The sequence below is a fragment of the Tachyglossus aculeatus genome, chromosome Y4 (assembly GCF_015852505.1).
Source record: "Tachyglossus aculeatus isolate mTacAcu1 chromosome Y4, mTacAcu1.pri, whole genome shotgun sequence".
Classification (NCBI taxonomy): Eukaryota; Metazoa; Chordata; class Mammalia; order Monotremata; family Tachyglossidae; genus Tachyglossus; species Tachyglossus aculeatus.
In genome coordinates this window covers 6,000,905-6,021,601 of record NC_052096.1, presented here as the reverse complement: position 1 = coordinate 6,021,601, position 20,697 = coordinate 6,000,905, and the positions used below count along the sequence as shown (strand labels likewise).

The 20,697-nt window shown below is 48.3% G+C and overlaps 1 protein-coding gene across 1 annotated transcript in view; it reads right to left on the bottom strand.

Annotated features, from left to right (window-relative positions):
• Positions 1-9,056: 9,056 nt before the first annotated feature.
• The window catches only part of LRRC71 (leucine rich repeat containing 71), a gene marked incomplete at its 5' end in the record, with an annotated part of 34,156 nt that continues 22,515 nt past the window's right edge, over positions 9,057-20,697 (bottom strand). The window contains 4 exons of the mRNA XM_038768254.1: positions 9,057-9,212; positions 12,218-12,339; positions 16,243-16,354; positions 19,192-19,280. Coding sequence (XP_038624182.1) covers positions 9,093-9,212; positions 12,218-12,339; positions 16,243-16,354; positions 19,192-19,280 — 443 coding nt within the window. The remainder of the gene's footprint in view (positions 9,213-12,217; positions 12,340-16,242; positions 16,355-19,191; positions 19,281-20,697) is intronic.

Here is a 20,697-nt window from a genome sequence, read left to right as displayed (position 1 = left end):
TGCTGTCTCTGTAGCTCATTCCGTCAGTCGTGTTTATTGAGAGTTTACTGTGTGCAGAGCACTGTGCTAAGCGCTTGGGAGAGGACAATTCCCGGTGTTGGCTCTACAGCTCAGTCAGTCGTATTTACTGAGCGCTTTTTGAGTGCAGAGCACTGGGCTAAGCGCTGGGGAGAAGACAATCCCTGGTGCCGTCTCTACAGCTCATTGTCAGTCCAATTTATTGAGCGCTTACTGTGTGCAGAGCACTGTGCTGAGCGCTGGGGAGGGACTTCCTCTTGCTGCCCCTCCAGCTCATTCAGTCAGTCGGGTTTATTGAGCGCTTACTGTGTGCAGAGCACTGTGCTGAGCGCTGGGGAGGGAATTCCTCCTGCTGTCTCTACAACTCCTTCAGTCAGTCGTATTTATTGAGCGCAGACTGTGTGCAGAGCACTGTGCTAAGCGCTTGGGAGAAGACACTTCCCGGTGCTGGCTCTACAGCTGTCAGTCAGTCGTATTTATTGAGCGCTTTTTGAGTGCAGAGCACTGTGCTAAGCGCTGGGGAGAAGACAATTCCCGGTGCCGTCTCTACAGTTCATTGTCAGCCGTGCTTATTGAGCGCTGACTGTGTGCAGAGCACTGTGCTGAGCGCTGGGGAGGGAATTGCTCTTGCTGTCTCTACAGCTAAGTCAGTCGTGTTTATTGAGCGCTTACTGGGTGCAGAGCACTGTGCTGAGCGCTGGGGAGGGAATTCCTCCTGCTGTCTCTACAACTCCTTCAGTCAGTCGTATTTATTGAGCGCTTTCTGTGTGCAGAGCACTGTGCTAAGCGCTGGGGAGAGGGCAATCCCCGGTGCTGTCTCTACAGCTCATTCAGTCGTATTTACTGAGCGCTTTTTGAGTGCAGAGCACTGGGCTAAGCGCTGGGGAGAAGACAATTCCTGGTGCCGTCTCTACAGTTCATTGTCGGCCGTGTTTATTGAGCGCTGACTACGTGCAGAGCACTGTGCTGAGCGCTGGGGAGGGAATTCCTCTTGCTGTCTCTACAACTCCTAAGTCAGTCGTGTTTATTGAGCAATTACTGTGTGCAGAGCACTGTGCTAAGCACTGGGGAGATACAATTCTTGTCTAGCTCATTCAGTCAGTCGTATTTATTGAGCGCTTACTGTGTGCAGAGCACTGTGCTGAGCGCTGGGGAGATGATACAATTCTTGTCTCTGTAGCTCAGTCAGTCAGTCGGATTTATTGAGCGCTGATTGTGTGCAGAGCACTGTGCTAAGCGCTGGGGAGATGCAATTCTTGTCTCTGTAGCTCATTCAGTCAGTCGTATTTATTGAGCGCTGATTGTGTGCACAGCACTGTGATAAGCGCTGGGGAGATACAGTTCTTGTCTCGGTAGCTCATTCAGTCAGTCGTATTTATTGAGCGCTGATTGTGTGCACAGCACTGTGATAAGCGCTGGGGAGATACAGTTCTTGTCTCGGTAGCTCATTCAGTCAGTCGTATTTATTGAGCGCTGACTGTGTGCAGAGCTCTGTGCTAAGCGCTGGGGAGATGCAATTCTTGTCTCTGTAGCTCATTCAATCAGTCATATTTATTGAGCGCTGATTGTGTGCAGAGCACTGTGCTAAGCGCTGGGGGGATACAATTCTTGTCTTTGTAGCTCATTCAGTCAGTCGTATTTATTGAGCGCTGACTGTGTGCAGAGCACTGTGCTAAGCGCTGGGGGGATACAATTCTTCTTGTCTCTGTAGCTCATTCAGTCAATCGTATTTATTGAGCACTTGTGTGCAGAGCGCTGTGCTAAGCGCTGGGGAGATGCAATTCTTGTCTCTAGCTCATTGTCAGTCGTATTTATTGAGCGCTGACTGTGTGCAGAACACTGTGCTAAGCGCTGGGGAGATACAATTCTTGTCTCTGTAGCTCATTCAGTCAGTCGTATTTATTGAGCGCCGATTGTGTGCAGAGCACTGTGATAAGCGCTGGGGAGATACAATTCTTGTCTCTCTAGCTGATTCTGTCAGTCGTATTTATTGAGCGCTTATTGTGTGCAGAGCTCTGTGCTAAACGCTGGGGAGCTACAATTCTTGTCTCTTGCTCATTCAGTCAGTCGTATTTATTGAGCACTTAATCTGTGCAGAGCACTGTGCTAAGCGCTGGGTAGAGGACAATTTCTCTTGCTGTCTCTACAGCTCAGTCAGTCCTATTTATTGAGCGCTGTGTGCAGAACACTGTGCTAAGCGCTGGGGAGAGGACACTTCCTAGTGCTGTCTCTACAGCTCATTTGGTCAGTCGTGTTTATTGAGCGCTTACTCTGTGCAGAGCACTGTGCTAAGCGCTGGGGAGGTACAATTCTTGTCTAGCTCATTGTCAGTCGTATTTATTGAGCGCTTAATCTATGCAGAGCACTGTGCTAAGCGCTGGGGAGAGGACAATTTCTCTTGCTGTCTCTACAGCTCAGTCAGTCCTATTTATTGAGTGCTGACTGTGTGCAGAGCACTGTGCTAAGCGCTTGGGAGAGGACAATTCCTGGTGCTGTCTCTACAGCTGTCAGTCGTGTTTATTGAGCGCTTATTGTGTGCACAGCACTGTGCTAAGCGCTGGGGAGAGGACAATTCCTGGTGCCGTCTCTACAGCTCAGCCAGTCGTATTTATTGAGCGCTTATTGTGTGCACAGCACTGTGCTGAGCGCTTGGAAAGTACAGTTCCTCTTGCTGTCTCTACTACTCATTCAGGCATCGGTGTTTATTCATTCAATCGTACTTATTGAGCGCTTCCTGTGTGCCGAGCACTGTACTAAGCGCTTGGGAAGTACAAATTGGCAACATATAGAGACGGTCCCTACCCAACAGTGGGCTCACAGTTTATTGAGCTCTGACTGTGCAGAGCACTGTGCTAAGCGCTTGGGAGAGGTCAATTCCAGGTGCTGTCCCTCCAGCTCATTCAGTCAGTCGCATTTATTGAGCGCTTACTGTGTGCAGAGCACTGGGCTAAGCGCTGGGGAGAGAATTCCTCTTGCTGTCTCTACAGCTCGTTGTCAGTCGTATTTACTGAGCGCTTACTATGTGCAGAGCACTGTGCTAAGCGCTTGGGAGAGGACAATACCTGGGGCTGCCTCTACAGCTCAGTCAGTCCTATTTATTGAGTGCTTATTGTGTGCACAGCACTGTGCTAAGCGCTTGGGAGATACAAATCTTCTGGTCCCTATAGCTCATTCAGTCAGTCGTCTTTATTGAGCGCTTACTCTGTGCAGAGCACTGTGCTAAGCGCTGGGGAAATACAAATCTTGCTGTCTCAGTAGCTCATTGTCAGTCGGTCATATTTATTGAGCGCTTACTATGTGCAGAGCACTGGGCTAAGCGCTTGGGAAATGCAAATCTTGCTCTCAATAGCTCATTGTCAGTCGGTCGTATTGAGCGCTTACTGTGTGCAGAGCACTGTGCTAAGCGCTTGGGAGAGGACAATTCCTGGTGCTGTCTACAGCTCAGTCACTTGGTTGTGTTTATTGAGCACTGACTGTGTGCAGAGCACTGTGCTAAGCGCTTGGGAGGAGACAATTCCTGGGGCTGGCTCTACAGCTCAGTGTCGGTTGAATTTATTGAGCGCTTCCTACGTGCAGAGCACTGTGCTAAGCGCTGGGGAGAGGACAATTCCTGGTGTCTCTACAGCTCAGTGAGTCGTGTTTATTGAGCGCTAACTATGTGCAGAGCACTGGGCTAAGCGCTTGGGAGAGGACAATTCCTGGGGCTCTGTCTACAGCTCAGTGTCAGTTGGTTGAATTTATTGAGCGCTTACTCTGTGCAGAGCACTGTGCTAAGCACTGGGGAGAGGACAATTCCTGGTGCCTTCTCTACGGCTCAGTCAGTGAATCGTGTTTATTGAGCACTGACTGTGTGCAGAGCACTGTGCTAAGCGCTTGGGAGAGGACAATTCCTGGGGCTGTCTCTACAGCTCAGTGTCGGTTGAATTTATTGAGCGCTTACTACGTTCAGAGCACTGTGCTAAGCGCTGGGGAGAGGACAATTCCTGGTGTTGTCTCTACAGCTCAGTCAGTGAGTCGTGTTTATTGAGCGCGGACTGTGTGCAGAGCACTGGGCTAAGCGCTTGGGAGAGGACAATTCCTGGGGCTGTCTCTACAGTGCAGTGTCGGTTGTATTTATTGAGCGCTTACTATGTGCAGAGCACTGTGCTAAGCGTTGGGGAGAGGACAATTCCTGGTGTCTCTACAGCTCAGTCAGTGAGTCGTGTTTATTGAGCGCCGACTGTGTACAGAGCACTGGGCTAAGCGCTTGGGAGAGGACAATTCCTGGGGCTGTCTCTACAGCTCAGTGTCGGTTGAATTTATTGAGCGCTTACTACGTGCAGAGCACTGTGCTAAACGCTGGGGAGAGGACAATTCCTGGTGTCTCTACAGCTCAGTGAGTCGTGTTTATTGAGCGCTAACTATGTGCAGAGCACTGGGCTAAGCGCTTGGGAGAGGACAATTCCTGGGGCTCTGTCTACAGCTCAGTGTCAGTTGGTTGAATTTATTGAGCGCTGTGAGCAGAGCACTGCGCTAAGCGCTGGGGAGAGGACAATTTCTCTTGCTGTCTATAGCTCATTCAGTCGTATTGAGCGCTGACTGTGCAGAACACTGTGCTGAGCGCTGGGGAGAGGACAATTTCTCTTGCTGTCTCTGCAGCTCAGACAGTTGTATTTATTGAGCGCTGTGTGCAGAGCACTGTGCTAAGCGCTGGGGAGAGGGCAATTCCTCCTGCTGTCTACAGCTCATTCAGTCAGTCGTATTTATTGAGCACCGACTGTGTGCAAAGCACTGTGCTAAGCGCTTGGGAGAGGGCTATTCCTCTTGCTGTCTCTACAGCTCAGACATTCGTATTTACTGAGCGCCGGCTGTGAGCAGAGCACTGTGCTAAGCGCTGGGGAGAGGACAATTTCTCTTGCTGTCTCTACAGCTCAGACATTCGTATTTACTGAGCGCCGGCTGTGAGCAGAGCACTGTGCTAAGCGCTGGGGAGAGGACAATTTCTCTTGCTGTCTCTACAGCTCAGTCGGTCGTATTTACTGAGCGCCGGCTGTGAGCAGAGCACTGTGCTAAGCGCTGGGGAGAGGACAGTTTCCCTTGCATCTCTACAGCTCAGTCATATTTATTGAGCACCGACTGTGGGCAGAGCACTGTGCTAAACGCTGGGGAGAGGTCAGTTTCTCTTGCGTCTCTACAACTCAGTCGTATTTATTGAACGCCGACTGTGTGCAGAGCACTGTGCTAAGCGCTGGGGAGAGGACAATTCCTCTTGCTGTCTACAGCTCAGTCAGTTGTATTTATTGAGCACCGACTGTGGGCACAGCACTGTGCTAAGCGCTGGGGAGAGGACAATTTCTCTTGCTGTCTCTACAGCTCAGACAGTTGCATTTATTGAGCGCCGACTGTGTGCAGAGCACTGTGCTAAGCGCTTGGGAGAGGGCAATTCCTCTTGCTGTCTACAGCTCATTCAGTCAGTCGTATTTACTGAGCGCTGACTGTGAGCAGGGCGCTGTGCTAAGCGCCGGGGAGAGGACAATTTTACTGTCTCTACAGCTCAGTCGTATTTATTGAGCGCCGACTGTGTGCAGAGCACTGTGCTGAGCGCTGGGGAGAGGACAATTTCTCTTGCTGTCTCTACAGCTCAGACAGTCGTATTTATTGAGCGCCGACTGTGTGCAGAGCATTGCGCTAAGCGCTGGGGAGAGGACAGTATAACAGACACATTCCCTGCCCACAACGAGCTTCCAGTCTAGAGGAGGGGAGACAGACCTGTATATATGTTTGTGCGTATTTATTACTCTATTTATTTATTCTATTTATTTTACTTTGTTAATATGTTTTGTTGTCTGTCTCCCCCTTTTAGACTGTGAGCCTGCTGTGGGGTAGGGACCGTCTCTAGATGTTGCCGACTTGGACTTCCCAAGCGCTTAGTCCAGTGCTCTGCACACAGTAAGCGCCCAATAAATACGATTGAATGAATGAATGAATATTTATTCTCTTTATTTTATTTTGTGAATATGGTTTTTTTTGTCATCTGTCTCCCCCTCCTAGACTGTGAGCCCGCTGTTGGGTAGGGACCATCTCTAGATTCATTCATTCAATCGTATTTATTGAGCGCTTACTGTGTGCAGAGCACTGTACTAAGCGCCTGGGAAGTACAAGTTGGCCACATCTAGAGACGGTCCCTACCCGACAATGGGCTCACAGTCTAGAAAGGGGAGACAGACAACAAAACAAAACTTGTGGACGGGTGTCAAGTCGTCAGAACAAATAGAAATGAAATGAAATGCCTTAGGGGCACAGGTGCCCCTAGATGTTGCCAACTTGGACTTCCCAAGCGCTTAGGACAGTGCTCTGCACACAGTAAGCGCTCAATAAATAACGATTGAATGAATGAATGAATGCCCACAGTAAGCGCTCAATAAATATGATTGAATGAATGTTTATTGTATTTATTTTATTTTCTTAATATGCTTTGTTTTGTTGTCTGTCTCCCCCTTCTAGACGGTGAGCCCGCTGTCGGGTAGGGACCGTCTCTAGATGTTGCCAACTTGGACTTCCCAAGCGCTTAGGACAGTGCTCTGCACACAGTAAGCGCTCAATAAATACGATTGAATGAATGAATGAATGCCCACAGTAAGCGCTCAATAAATATGATTGAATGAATGTTTACTCTATTTTATTTTCTTAATATGTTTTGTTTTGTTCTCCGTCTCCCCCTTCTAGCCTGTGAGCCCGCTGTCGGGTAGGGACCGTCTCTAGATGTTGCCAACTTGGACTTCCCAAGCGCTTAGGACAGTGCTCTGCACACAGTAAGCGCTCAATAAATAACGATTGAATGAATGAATGAATGCCCACAGTAAGCGCTCAATAAATATGATTGAATGAATGTTTATTGTATTTATTTTCTTAATATGCTGTGTTTTGTTGTCTGTCTCCCCCTTCTAGACGGTGAGCCCGCTGTCGGGTAGGGACGGTCTCTAGATGTTGCCAACTTGGACTTCCCAAGCGCTTAGGACAGTGCTCTGCACACAGTAAGCGCTCAATAAATATGATTGAATGAATGAATGAATGCCCACAGTAAGCACTCAATAAATATGATTGAATGAATGTTTACTCTATTTTATTTTCTTAATATGTTTTGTTTTGTCATCCGTCTCCCCCTTCTAGCCTGTGAGCCCGCTGTCGGGTAGGGACCGTCTCTAGATGTTGCCAACTTGGACTTCCCAAGCGCTTAGGACAGTGCTCTGCACACAGTAAGCGCTCAATAAATACGATTGAATGAATGAATGAATGCCCACAGTAAGCGCTCAATAAATATGATTGAATGAATGTTTACTCTATTTTATTTTCTTAATATGTTTTGTTTTGTTCTCCGTCTCCCCCTTCTAGCCTGTGAGCCCGCTGTCGGGTAGGGACCGTCTCTAGATGTTGCCAACTTGGACTTCCCAAGCGCTTAGGACAGTGCTCTGCACACAGTAAGCGCTCAATAAATAACGATTGAATGAATGAATGAATGCCCACAGTAAGCGCTCAATAAATATGATTGAATGAATGTTTATTGTATTTATTTTCTTAATATGCTGTGTTTTGTTGTCTGTCTCCCCCTTCTAGACGGTGAGCCCGCTGTCGGGTAGGGACGGTCTCTAGATGTTGCCAACTTGGACTTCCCAAGCGCTTAGGACAGTGCTCTGCACACAGTAAGCGCTCAATAAATATGATTGAATGAATGAATGAATGCCCACAGTAAGCACTCAATAAATATGATTGAATGAATGTTTACTCTATTTTATTTTCTTAATATGTTTTGTTTTGTCATCCGTCTCCCCCTTCTAGCCTGTGAGCCCGCTGTCGGGTAGGGACCGTCTCTAGATGTTGCCAACTTAGACTTCCCAAGCGCTTAGGACAGTGCTTTGCACACAGTAAGCGCTCAATAAATAACGATTGAATGAATGAATGAATGCCCACAGTAAGCGTTCAATAAATGATTGAATGAATGTTTACTGTATTTATTTTCTTAATATGCTGTGTTTTGTTGTCTGTCTCCCCCTTCTAGACGGTGAGCCCGCTGTCGGGTAGGGACGGTCTCTAGATGTTGCCAACTTGGACTTCCCAAGCGCTTAGGACAGTGCTCTGCACACAGTAAGCGCTCAATAAATATGATTGAATGAATGAATGAATGAATGCCCACAGTAAGCGCTCAATAAATATGATTGAATGAATGTTTACTCTATTTTATTTTCTTAATATGTTTTGTTTTGTCATCCGTCTCCCCCTTCTAGCCTGTGAGCCCGCTGTCGGGTAGGGACCGTCTCTAGATGTTGCCAACTTAGACTTCCCAAGCGCTTAGGACAGTGCTTTGCACACAGTAAGCGCTCAATAAATAACGATTGAATGAATGAATGAATGCCCACAGTAAGCGTTCAATAAATATGATTGAATGAATGTTTATTGTATTTATTTTATTTTCTTAATATGCTTTGTTTTGTTGTCCGTCTCCTCCTTCTAGATGGTGAGCCCGCTGTCGGGTAGGGACCATCTCTAGATGTTGCCAACTTGGACTTCCCAAGCGCTTAGTCCAGTGCTCTGCACACAGTAAGTGCTCAATCAATACGATTGAATGGAGGAATGAATGAATTTATTTTACTTGTACATATTTATTCTATTTATTTTATTTTGTTAATATGGGTTGTTCTGTCGTCTGTCTCCCCTTTCTAGCCTGTGAGCCCGCTGCTGGGTAGGGACCGTCTCCAGATGTTGCCAACTTGGACTTCCCAAGCGCTTAGTCCAGTGCTCTGCACACAGTAAGTGCTCAATAAATACGATAGAATGGAGGAGTGAATGAATGTATTTTACTTGTACATATTTATTCTGTCAATATGTGTTGTTTTGTTCTCCATCTCCCCCTTCTAGCCTGTGAGCCCGCTGTTGGGTCGGGACCGTCTCTAGATGTTGCCGACTTGGACTTCCCAAGCACTTAGTCCAGCGCTCTGCACACAGTAAGCGCTCAATAAATGATTGAATGAATAGGAAGCGCTTAAAAAATACCATTATTATTATTATTATTAGCACTGGTTTATTGGGGGGCTGGGAGGTCACAGTGAAGGGTTAGCCGTCGCCCCGTCTTCGTCCCTGGGCTTGAACACGGGGTCCCGGGGCAGCATCAGCTCCTGGAGTCTCTGATACGTCTCGCAGGTTGGGGGGAAATCGTTTTTCTGGGGAGGCGGGAGGAGAGGGGCGGATTTGGGGGGCCGGCGGGCTCTTCCCCTCGCCGGCCGGGCCCCGCGCCGCAGTAGGAGGGATGCGGGGCAGACCTCAGGGGAGACGCGGCGGGGAAAGAGCCCGGGCGGGCTTGGGGTCTAATCCCTGCCGACCGTGGGCGAGTCACTTGGCGTCTCTGGGCCTCGGTGACCTCATCTGGAAAATGGGGATTCAACCCCACTCCCTCCTATGGAGGCTGGGAGCCCCCCGGGGGACAACCTGATGACCTTGTATCTCCCCCAGCGCTTAGAACAGTGCTTGGCACACAGTAAGCGCTTAAACACCATCATTATTATTATTACGTGGGACAACCTGATGACCTTATATCTCCCCCAGCGCTTAGAACAGTGCTTGGCACATAGTAAGTGCTTAAATACTATCATTATTGTTATTACGTGGGACAACCTGATGACCTTGTATTTCCCCCAGCGCTTAGAACAGTGCTTGGCACATAGGAAGCGCTTAAAAAATACCATCATTATTATTATTATTACGTGGGACCATCTGATGACCTTCTATCCCCCCCCCCCCCAGCGCTTAGAACAGTGCTTGGCACACAGTAAGCGCTTAACAAATACCATCATTATTATTATTACGTGGGACAACCTAATGACTTTGTATCCCCCCAGCGCTTAGAACAGTGCTTGGCACATAGGAAGCGCTTAACAAATACCATCATTATTATTATTATTATTACATGGGACAACCTGATGACCGTATATCTCCCCCAGCGCTTAGAACAGTGCTTGGCACATAGTAAGCACTTAAATACTATCATTATTGTTATTACATGGGACAACCTGATGACCTTGTATTTCCCCCAGCGCTTAGAACAGTGCTTGGCACATAGGAAGCGCTTAACAAATACCATCATTATTATTATTACGTGGGACATCCTGATGACCTTGTATTTCCCCCAGTGCTTAGAACAGTGCTTGGCACTTAGGAAGTGCTTAAAAAATACCATCATTATTACTATTATTACATGGGTCAACCGATGACCTTATATTTCCCCCAGCGTTTAGAACAGTGCTTGGCACATAGTAAGCACTTAAATACCATCATTATTATTATTCTTATTATTACGTGGGACAACCTGATGACCTTGTATCTCCCCCAGCGCTTTGAACAGTGCTTAGCACATAGTAAGCACTTAAATACCATCATTATTACGTGGGACAACCTGATGACCTTGTATCTCCCCCAGCGCTTAGAACAGTGCTTGGCACATAGTAAGCACTTAAATACCATCATTATTATTACGTGGTACCATCTGATGATCTTGTATCTCCCCCAGTGCTTAGAACAGTGCTTGGCACGTAGTAAGCACTTAAATACCATCATTATTATTATTATGTGGGACCATCTGATGATCTTGTATCTCCCCCAGCGCTTAGAACAGTGCTTGGCACATAGTAAGCGCTTAAGTACCACCATTATTATTATTACATGGGACCATCTGATGATCTTTTATCTCCCCCAGTACTAGGCACATAGTAGGCGCTTAACAAATACCGTCATTATTATTATTATTACATGGGACAACCTGATGACCTTGTATCTCCCCCAGCACTTAGAACAGTGCTTGGCACATAGTAAGCGCTTAACAAATACCATCATTATTATTATTACGTGGGACATCCTGATGACCTTGTATCTCCCCCAGCGCTTAGTACAGTGCTTGGCATGAAGGCTGTGAGCCCCAAAGGGGACAACCTGATCACCTTGTACCTATCCCAGCGCTTAGAACAGTGCTTGGCACATAGTAAGCGCTTAACAAATACCATCATTATTATTATTCCGTGGGACATCCTGATGATCTTGTATTTCCCCCAGCGCTTCGAACAGTGCTTGGCACATAGGAAGTGCTTAAAAATACCATCATTATTATTATTATTATTACGTGGGACAACCTGATGACCTTGTATTTCCCCCAGTGCTTAGCACATAGTAAACATTTAAATACCATCATTATTGTTATTACGGGGGACAACCTGATGACCTTGTATCTCCCCCAGCTCTTAGAACAGTGCTTGGCACATAGTAAGCACTTAAATACCATCATTATTATTATTACGTGGGACCATCTGATGATCTTGTATCTCCCCCAGCGCTTAGAACAGTGCTTGGCACATGGTAAGCACTTAAATACCATCATTATTATTACGTGGGACCATCTGATGACCTTGTATCCCCCCAGCGCTTAGAACAGTGCTTGGCACATAGGAAGTGCTTAAATACCATCATTATTATTATTACGTGGGACCATCTGATGATCTTGTATCTCCCCCAGCGCTTAGAACAGTGCTTGGCACACAGTAAGTGCTTAACAAATACCATCATTATTATTATTATTACATGGGACAACCTGATGACCTTGTATTTCCCCCAGCGCTTAGAACAGTGCTTGGCACATAGGAAGCACTTAAATCCCATCATTATTATTACATGGGACAACCTGATAACCTTGTATCTCCCCCAGTGCTTAGAACATAGTAAGCGCTTAACAAATACCATCATTGCTATTATTACGTGGGACCACCTGATGACCTTGTATCTCCCCCAGCGCTTAGAACAGTGCTTGGCATGAAGACTGAGAGCCCCAAAGGGGACAAGCTGATCACCTTGTACCTATCCCAGCGCTTGGAATAGTGCTGGGCACATAGTAAGCGCTTAATTCCAACATTATTATTATTAATTAATACTATTGAACGAATGAATCCCCGCGTCCCGGATGAGGTAACTGAGGCCCGGGGTGGGAAAGTGACTTGTCCAGGGTCGCCGCGCGGAGCCGTGGCGGGGATGAGAAGCCCCGTCCGTCGACCCCCGGGCCCGGGCTCTACCCGCCGGGCCGCGCGGCCCGAAATGGCCGGACCGGGCCGGACACGAGGGGCGTCTCGGGGCGGACGGAGGCAGGGGAAGGGCCGGGATGACCTTTGCCCTCCGGACGGGGACTCACCGCCAGCCCGAGCCGCAGCAGGCCCGACGTGCCTTTGGCCGGATGGCCCTGCTGTGTGTTCTGCACTTGGTAGGTGACCGCCTCCAGGAAGCCCTTGAGGCCCTCCTCCGTGATGTTGTTTCCTAATAATAATAATAATTGTGAAGCGCTTACTACTAATAATAATAATAATGGCGTTTGTTAAGCGCTTACTATGTGCAAAGCACTGTTCTAAGCGCTGGGGGATACAGGGTGATCAGGTTGTCCCACGTGGGGCTCACAGTCATCACCCCCATTTGACAGATGAGGTAACTGAGGCACAGGGAAGTGAAGTGACTTACCCAAGGTCACACAGCAGACAGGTGGCGGAGTCGGGATTCGAACCCATGACCTCTGACTCCCAAGCCCGGGCTCTTCCCACTGAGCCACGCTGCTTCTGTCCTTCTCCAGCCCAGCCCGCATCCTCCGCCGCCACTCACCTCGTCGCCGGGCCTCGTCCTTGCCCATCCCGCCGTCGACCCCCGGATTCATTCATTCATTCATTCATTCATTCATTCAATTGTATTTATTGAGCGCTTCCTGTGTGCAGACCACTGGACTAAGCGCTTGGGAAGTACAAGTTGGCAACACCTAGAGACGGTCCCTACCCCACGGCGGGCTCACAGTCAAGAAGGGGGAGGCGGACGACAAAACAAAACACGTTAACACGTTAAAAATAAATAGGATAAAAATAGGATAAAAATAAATAGGATAAATATGTACAAATAAAATAATAGAGTAGTAAATCCGTACAAACATATATACGTATATCCAAGGTGCTGTGGGGAGGGGAAGGAGGTAAGGCGGGGAGGAGGGGGAGAGGGACAAAACAAAACATGTTAACAAAATAAAATAAATAGAATATGTACAAGTAAAATAGAGTAGTAAATAGGTACACACATTCCCTGCCCCAAACGTGCTTACTCACTAGAGGGGGAGGCAGATATTAAGATAAATAAATTACCGATATGTACGTAAAGTGCTGCGGTGCTCGATGTGGGGGACAGGGGGTGGCGGCTCCGGCGCATAGTGTAGTGGCTGTACTCTCCCAAGCACTCAGCACAGTGCTAAGCGCTTAGTCCAGTGCCCTGCACACAGTAAGCGCTCAACGGACAAGCAGCGTGGCTCAGTGGAAAGAGCCCGGGCTTCGGAGTCGGAGGTCGTGGGTTCGAATCCCGGCTCCGCCCCCTGTCAGCTGGGTGACTGTGGGCAAGTCACTTCACTTCTCTGGGCCTCAGTGACCTCATCTGTTAAATGGGGATGAAGCCTATGAGCCCCACATGGGACAACCTGATGACCTTGCAGTGTGTCTCAGTGGAAAGAGCCCGGGCTTTGGAACCAGAGGTCATGGGTTCAAATCCCACTCCGCCCCTTGTCAGCTGGGTGACTTTGGGTGAGTCACTTCACTTCTCTGGGCCTCAGTGACCTCATCTGTCAAATGGGGATGAAGCCTGTGAGCCCCACGTGGGACAACCTGATGACCTTGCAGTGTGTCTCAGTGGAAAGAGCCCGGGCTTTGGAGCCGGAGGTCATGAGTTCAAATCCCACTCCACCCCTTGTCAGCTGGGTGACTTTGGGCAAGTCACTTCACTTCTCTGGGCCTCAGTGACCTCATCTGGAAAATGGGGGTGAAGACTGGGAGCCCCCCTCCATGGGACCACCTGATCACCTTGTAACCTCCCCAGCGCTTAGAACGGTGCTTGGCACAAAGTAAGCGCTTCATTCATTCATTAAGCGCTCAATAAATACGATTGATGATGATGATGATTCATTCCATCGTATTTATTGAGCGCTTACTGGGTGCGGAGCACTGGACTGAGCGCTTGGGAAGTCCAAGTTGGCAACATATAGGGACCCAACAGCGGGCTCACAGTCTAGAAGTAATAAATGCTGTCATTATTATTAATAAATACGATTGAAAGGATGAATGCTGTGTGCACACAGTAAGCGAATGTCCGTCTCCCCCTCTAGACTGTGAGCCCGTCGTGGGCAGGGAATTGTGTCTGTTGTCGTGTCATGTTCCCCCAAGCGCTTAGCACAGTGCTTTGCTCGCAGCAGGCAATCAATAAATGCCATGGAGTGAGGGGCACAGAGTAAGCGCTTAGCAAATGCCCCAGTTATTCTTACCTTCTCTATGCCTCAGTTCCCTCATCTGTAAAATGGGGATGAAGACTGTGAGCCCCCAGGGGGACAACCTGATCAGCGCTTAGAACAGTGCTTGGCACATAGTAAGCGCTTAACAAATGCCATTATTATTATTCTAACAGACGTATCTTTGCCCACAGTAAGCGCTCGATAAATACGATCGCAACCAACGTCCTTCCGGTCGAGAGGGGGAGATTGGAAGCAGCGTGGCTCAGCGGAAAAGAGCCCGGGATTTGGAGTCCGAGGTCATGGGTTCAAATCCCGGCTCCGCCCCTTGTCAGCTGTGTGACTCTGGGCGAGTCACTTCGCTTCTCTGGGCCTCAGTGACCTCATCTGGAAAATGGGGATGAAGACTGTGAGCCCTCCGTGGGACAACCTGATCACCTTGTAACCACCCCAGTGCTTAGAACAGTTCTTGGCACATAGTAAGCACTTAATAAATGCTATCATCATTATTATCATTATTATTATCATTCTCTGGGCCTCAGTTCCCTCCTCTGTCAAATGGGGATGAAGATTGTGAGCGCCCCGTGGGACAACCTCATCACCTTGTAATCTCCCCAGCGCTTGGAACGGTGCTTGGCACATAGTAAGCGTTTAATAAATGCTATTATTATTATTATTATTCTCTGGGCCTCAGTTCCCTCCTCTGTCAAATGGGGATGAAGACTGTGAGCCCCCCGTGGGGCAACCTGATCATCTTGTAACCTCCCCAGCGCTCAGAACAGTGCTTGGCACATAGTAAGCGCTTAATAAATGCTATCATCATCATCATTATTCTTCTTTTCTGTGCCTCTGTTCCCTCCTCTGTCAAATAGGGATGAAGATTGTGAGCGCCCCATGAGACAACCTCATCACCTTGTAACCTCCCCAGCGCTTAGAACGGTGCTTGGCACATAGTAAGCGCTTAATAAATTCTATCATTATTATTATTATTATTCTCTGTGCCTCAGTTCCCTCCTCTGTCAAATGGGGATGAAGACTGTGAGCCCCCCGTGGGACAACCTCATCACCGTGTAACCTCCCCAGTGCTTAGAACGGTGCTTGGCACCTAGTAAGCGCTTAATAAATGCTATTATTATTATTATTATTATTATTCTCTGGGCCTCAGTTCCCTCCTCTGTCAAATGGGGATGAAGACTGTGAGTCCCCCGTGGGACAACCTGGTCACCTTGTAACCTCCCCAGCGCTTGGCACATAGTAAGCCCTTAATAAATGCTATCATTATTATTATTATTATTATTCTCTGGGCCTCAGTTCCCTCCTCTGTCAAATGGGGATGAAGACTGTGAGCCCCCCGTGGGACAACCTCATCACCTTGTAACCTCCCCTGCGCTTAAAACGGTGCTTGGCACATATTAAGCGTTTAATAAATGCTATTATTATTCTCTGGGCCTCAGTTCCCTCCTCTGTACAATGGGGATGAAGACTGTGTGCCCCACGTGGGACAACCTGATCACCTTGTAACCTCCCCAGCGCTTGGAACGGTGCTTGGCACATAGTAAGCGCTTAATAAATGCCATCATCATTATAATTATTATTATTATTGGCATGAATACAAATCCCTAAAGGGCGGCAGAGGCGAGGGGCACGGGGCGGGAAGCGGGTCAGAGTCGCTCGTGGCGCCACCTCATCACCTTGTATCTCCCCCAGCGCTTAGAACAGTGCTTTGCACATAGTAAGCGCTTAATAAATGCCATCATATATTCTAGACTGTGAGCCCACTGTTGGGTAGGGACCGTCTCTATAGGTTGCCAACTTGGACTTCCCAAGCACTTAGTCCAGTGCTCTGCACGCAGTGAGCGCTCAATAAATACGATTGAATGAATGAATGACTATATATTATATATATATATACTCACGCAGCAGGTTGAGATGCAGGAGGACCAGGTTTCCCGGCAGGAAAACTTTCCCGTCCCGATGCTCCGCGGGTTCCAGCAGCGGATTGACCATCTCCGTGACCTCCGGGGTGGGCTGGGGAAGGGGCAGGGCCGACGCCCGGGTAGGGTAGGGACCGTCTCTATATGTTGCCAACTTGTACTTCCCAAGCACTTAGTACAGTGCTCTGCACACAGTAAGCGCTCAATAAATACGATTGATTGTTTGGTGCCAGGGCATCGGGGCGCGGCCTCGGGCTGAACCCAGACTTTGGGGGGAAGAAGAGGAGGATGGGGGGCAGAAGGGGGCAAGGCGATGCCCCAGGGGGGTGGGCATCTATTTATTTAACTTGTACATATTTACTATTCTATATATTTTGTCAATGAGGTGCATCGAGCTTTACTTCTATTTATTCTGACTTGACACCCATCCGCACGTTTTGTTTTGTCGTCTGTCTCCCCCTTCTAGCCTGTTTGTTGGGTAGGGACCGTCTCTAGATGTTGCCAACTTGTACTTCCCGAGCGCTTAGTCCAGTGCTCTGCACACAGTAAGCGCTCAATAAATACCATCGAATGAATGAATGAATGAATCTAGCTTTATTTCTATTTATTCTGACGATTTGACACCCGTCTGCATGTTTTGTTTTGTCGTCTGTCTCCCCCTTCTAGACTGTTTGTTGGGTAGGGACCGTCTCTAGATGTTGCCAACTTGTACTTCCCAAGCGCTTAGTCCAGTGCTCTGCACACAGTAAGCGCTCAATGAATACCACTGAATGAATAAATGAATCTAGCTTTATTTCTATTTATTCTGACGACTTGACACCCATCCACACGTTTTGTTTTGTCATCTGTCTCCCCCTTCTAGACTGTTTGCTGGGTAGGTATTGTCTCTAGATGTTGCCAACTTGTACTTCCCAAGCGCTTAGTCCAGTGCTCTGCACACAGTAAGCGCTCAATGAATACCATTGAATGAATAAATGAATCTAGCTTTATTTCTATTTATTCTGATGACTTGACACCCATCCACACGTTTTGTTTTGTCATCTGTCTCCCCCTTCTAGACTGTTTGCTGGGTAGGTACTGTCTCTAGATGTTGCCAACTTGTACTTCCCAAGCGCTTAGTCCAGTGCTCTGCACACAGTAAGCGCTCAATGAATACCATTGAATGAATAAATGAATCTAGCTTTATTTCTATTTATTCTGACGACTTGACACCCATCCACACGTTTTGTCATCTGTCTCCCCCTTCTAGACTGTTTGCTGGGTAGGTACTGTCTCTAGATGTTGCCAACTTGTACTTCCCAAGCGCTTAGTCCAGTGCTCTGCACACAGTAAGCGCTCAATGAATACCATTGAATGAATAAATGAATCTAGCTTTATTTCTATTTATTCTGACGACTTGACACCCATCCACACGTTTTGTTTTGTCATCTGTCTCCCCCTTCTAGACTGTTTGCTGGGTAGGTACTGTCTCTAGATGTTGCCAACTTGTACTTCCCAAGCGCTTAGTCCAGTGCTCTGCACACAGTAAGCGCTCAATGAATACCATTGAATGAATAAATGAATCTAGCTTTATTTCTATTTATTCTGACGACTTGACACCCATCCACACGTTTTGTTTTGTCATCTGTCTCCCCCTTCTAGACTGTTTGCTGGGTAGGGACCGTCTCTAGATGTTGCCAACTTGTACTTCCCAAGCGCTTAGTCCAGTGCTCTGCACACAGTAAGCGCTCAATGAATACCATTGAATGAATAAATGAATCTAGCTTTATTTCTATTTATTCTGACGACTTGACACCCATCCATACGTTTTGTTTTGTCATCTGTCTCCCCTTCTAGACTGTTTGATGGGTAGGGACCGTCTCTAGATGTTGCCAACTTGTACTTCCCAAGTGCTTAGTCCAGTGCTCTGCACACAGTAAGCGCTCAATGAATACCATTGAATGAATAAATGAATCTAGCTTTATTTCTATTTATTCTGACGACTTGACACCCATCCACACGTTTTGTTTTGTCATCTGTCTCCCCCTTCTAGACTGTTTGCTGGGTAGGGACCGTCTCTAGATGTTGCCAACTTGTACTTCCCGAACACTTAGTCCAGTGCTCTGCACACAGGAAGCGCTCAATAAATACCATTGAATGAATGGATGAATGAGTCTAGCTTTATTTCTATTTATTCTGACGACTTGACACCCATCCACACGTTTTGTTTTGTCATCTGTCTCCCCCTTCTAGACTGTTTATTGGGTAGGGACCGTCTCTAGATGTTGCCAACTTGTACTTCCCAAGCGCTCAGTACAGTGCTCTGCACTCAGGAAGCGCTCAATAAATATGATTGAATGAATCTAGCTTTATTTCTATTTATTCTGACGACTTGACACCCATCCGCGTGTTTTGTTCTGTCCTCTGTCTCCCCCTTCTAGACTGTTTGTCGGGTAGGGCCTGTTTCTAGATGTTGCCAAGCGCTTAGTCCAGTGCTCTGCACACAGTCAGCGCTCAATAAATACGACTGAATGAATGAGGGGCGAAGAAGGGATACTATTCTGTTTATTTTGTCAATGCTGTGCATCTACCTTTACTTCTATTTATTCTTACGACTTGACACCCGTCCGCGTGTTTTGTTTTGTCGTCCGTCTCCCCCTTCTAGCCTGGGAGCCCGCTGTTGGGTAGGGACCGTCTCGAGATGTTGCCGACTTGGACTTCCCGAGCGCTTAGTCCAGTGCTCTGCACACAGTAAGCGCTCAATAAATACGATTGATTGATTGACTGAATGACTCAGGGCCGGGGGATAGGGGTGAGGAAGAGGAGGGGGGATGGGGAGGGGGCGGACAGGGGCCTAAGGGGGGCTTCTCTGGGGGCGGACTGGACAGCGAGAGGGCAGGTGGGCAGTCGGGGGGATGGGGGAGCCTCCCCGGACCCCCGCCCGCCCCTCACCTCATTCTCCTGGGGCAGGTAGCGTTTCTCCCGGACGCCCATCTTGGTGCTTTTCGCCCTCCCGGGCTTCGGGTCCGGCGTGGTCACCTCTGGGGGTGGGACGGGACGGACGGTCGGTCACAGGTATTTACTGAGCGCTTGCTGCGTGCGGAGCACTGGACTAAGCGCTGGGGCGAGTGCGCTACCACAATAAACAGCGACAATAATAATGATGGTATTTGTTAAGCGCTTACTATGTGCAAAGCGCTGTTCTAAGCGCTGGGGGGGGATACAAGGTGATCAGGTTGCCCCACTTGGGGCTCACAATCCCCATTTTTACAGATGAGGGAACTGAGGCCCAGAGAAGTGAAGTGACTCGCCCAAAGTCACCCAGCTGACAAGGGGCGGAGCAGGATTTGAACCCACGACCTCTGGCTCCAAAGCCCGGGCTCTTTCCACTGAGCCACGCTGCTTCTCTTGCGACAATCAATCAATCGTATTTATTGAGCGCTTACTGTGTGCAGAGCACTGGACTAAGCGCTTGGGAAGTACAAGTCGGCGACAATCCCTGCTCGCAACAGGCTGACGGACGGAGAGGCAGCGTGGCTCAGTGGAAAGAGCCCGGGCTTTGGAGGCAGAGGTCCTGGGTTCAAATCCCAGCTCCGCCAACTGTCAGCTGGGTGACTTTGGGCGAGTCCCTTCACTTCTCTGGGCCTCAGTTCCCTCATCTGGAAAACGGGGATTCATTCTTTCATTCAGTCCATCGTATTTATTGAGCACTTACTGCGTGCAGAGCTCTGTACTAAGCGCTTGGGAAGTACAAGTTGGCAACATTCATTCATTCATTCAATCGTATTTATTGAGCGCTTACTGTGTGCAGAGCTCTGTGTACTAAGCGCTTGGGAAGTACAAGTTGGCAACATATAGAGACGGTCCCTACCCAACAGCGGGATTAAAACTGTGAGCCCCCCACCTTGGGACCACCTGATCACCTTGTAACCTCCCCAACGCTTAGAACAGTGCTTTGCACATAGTAGGCGCTTAACAAATACCATCATCATTATTATTATTACTGCCCCCCGACCGCCCCGTGGGCCAGAAAACAAGGACCGACCTCTAGGCTGGTAGCTCCTGGTGGGCAGGGAATGAATCTACCAACACTCCTAAGTGCTTAGTGCAGTGCTCTGCACTCAGGAAGTGCTCAATAAATACCATTACATACCTATCTATCATTGATTCATATTAATATGTATCTCCCCCTCTAGACTGTAAGCTCAGTTGTGGGCAGGGAATGCGTCTATTGCCTCTGTGAGCAACGGACTGTGAGCCCGTTGTCGGGTAGGGACCGTCCCTATATGTTGCTGGATTGTACTTCCCAAGCGCTTAGTCCAGTGCTCTGCACACAGTAAGTGCTCAATAAATACGATTGAATGAATGACTGTGAGCCCGCTGTCGGGTAGGGACCGTCCCTATATGTTGCCGGATTGTCCTTCCCAAGCGCCTAGTCCAGTGCTCTGCACACGGTAA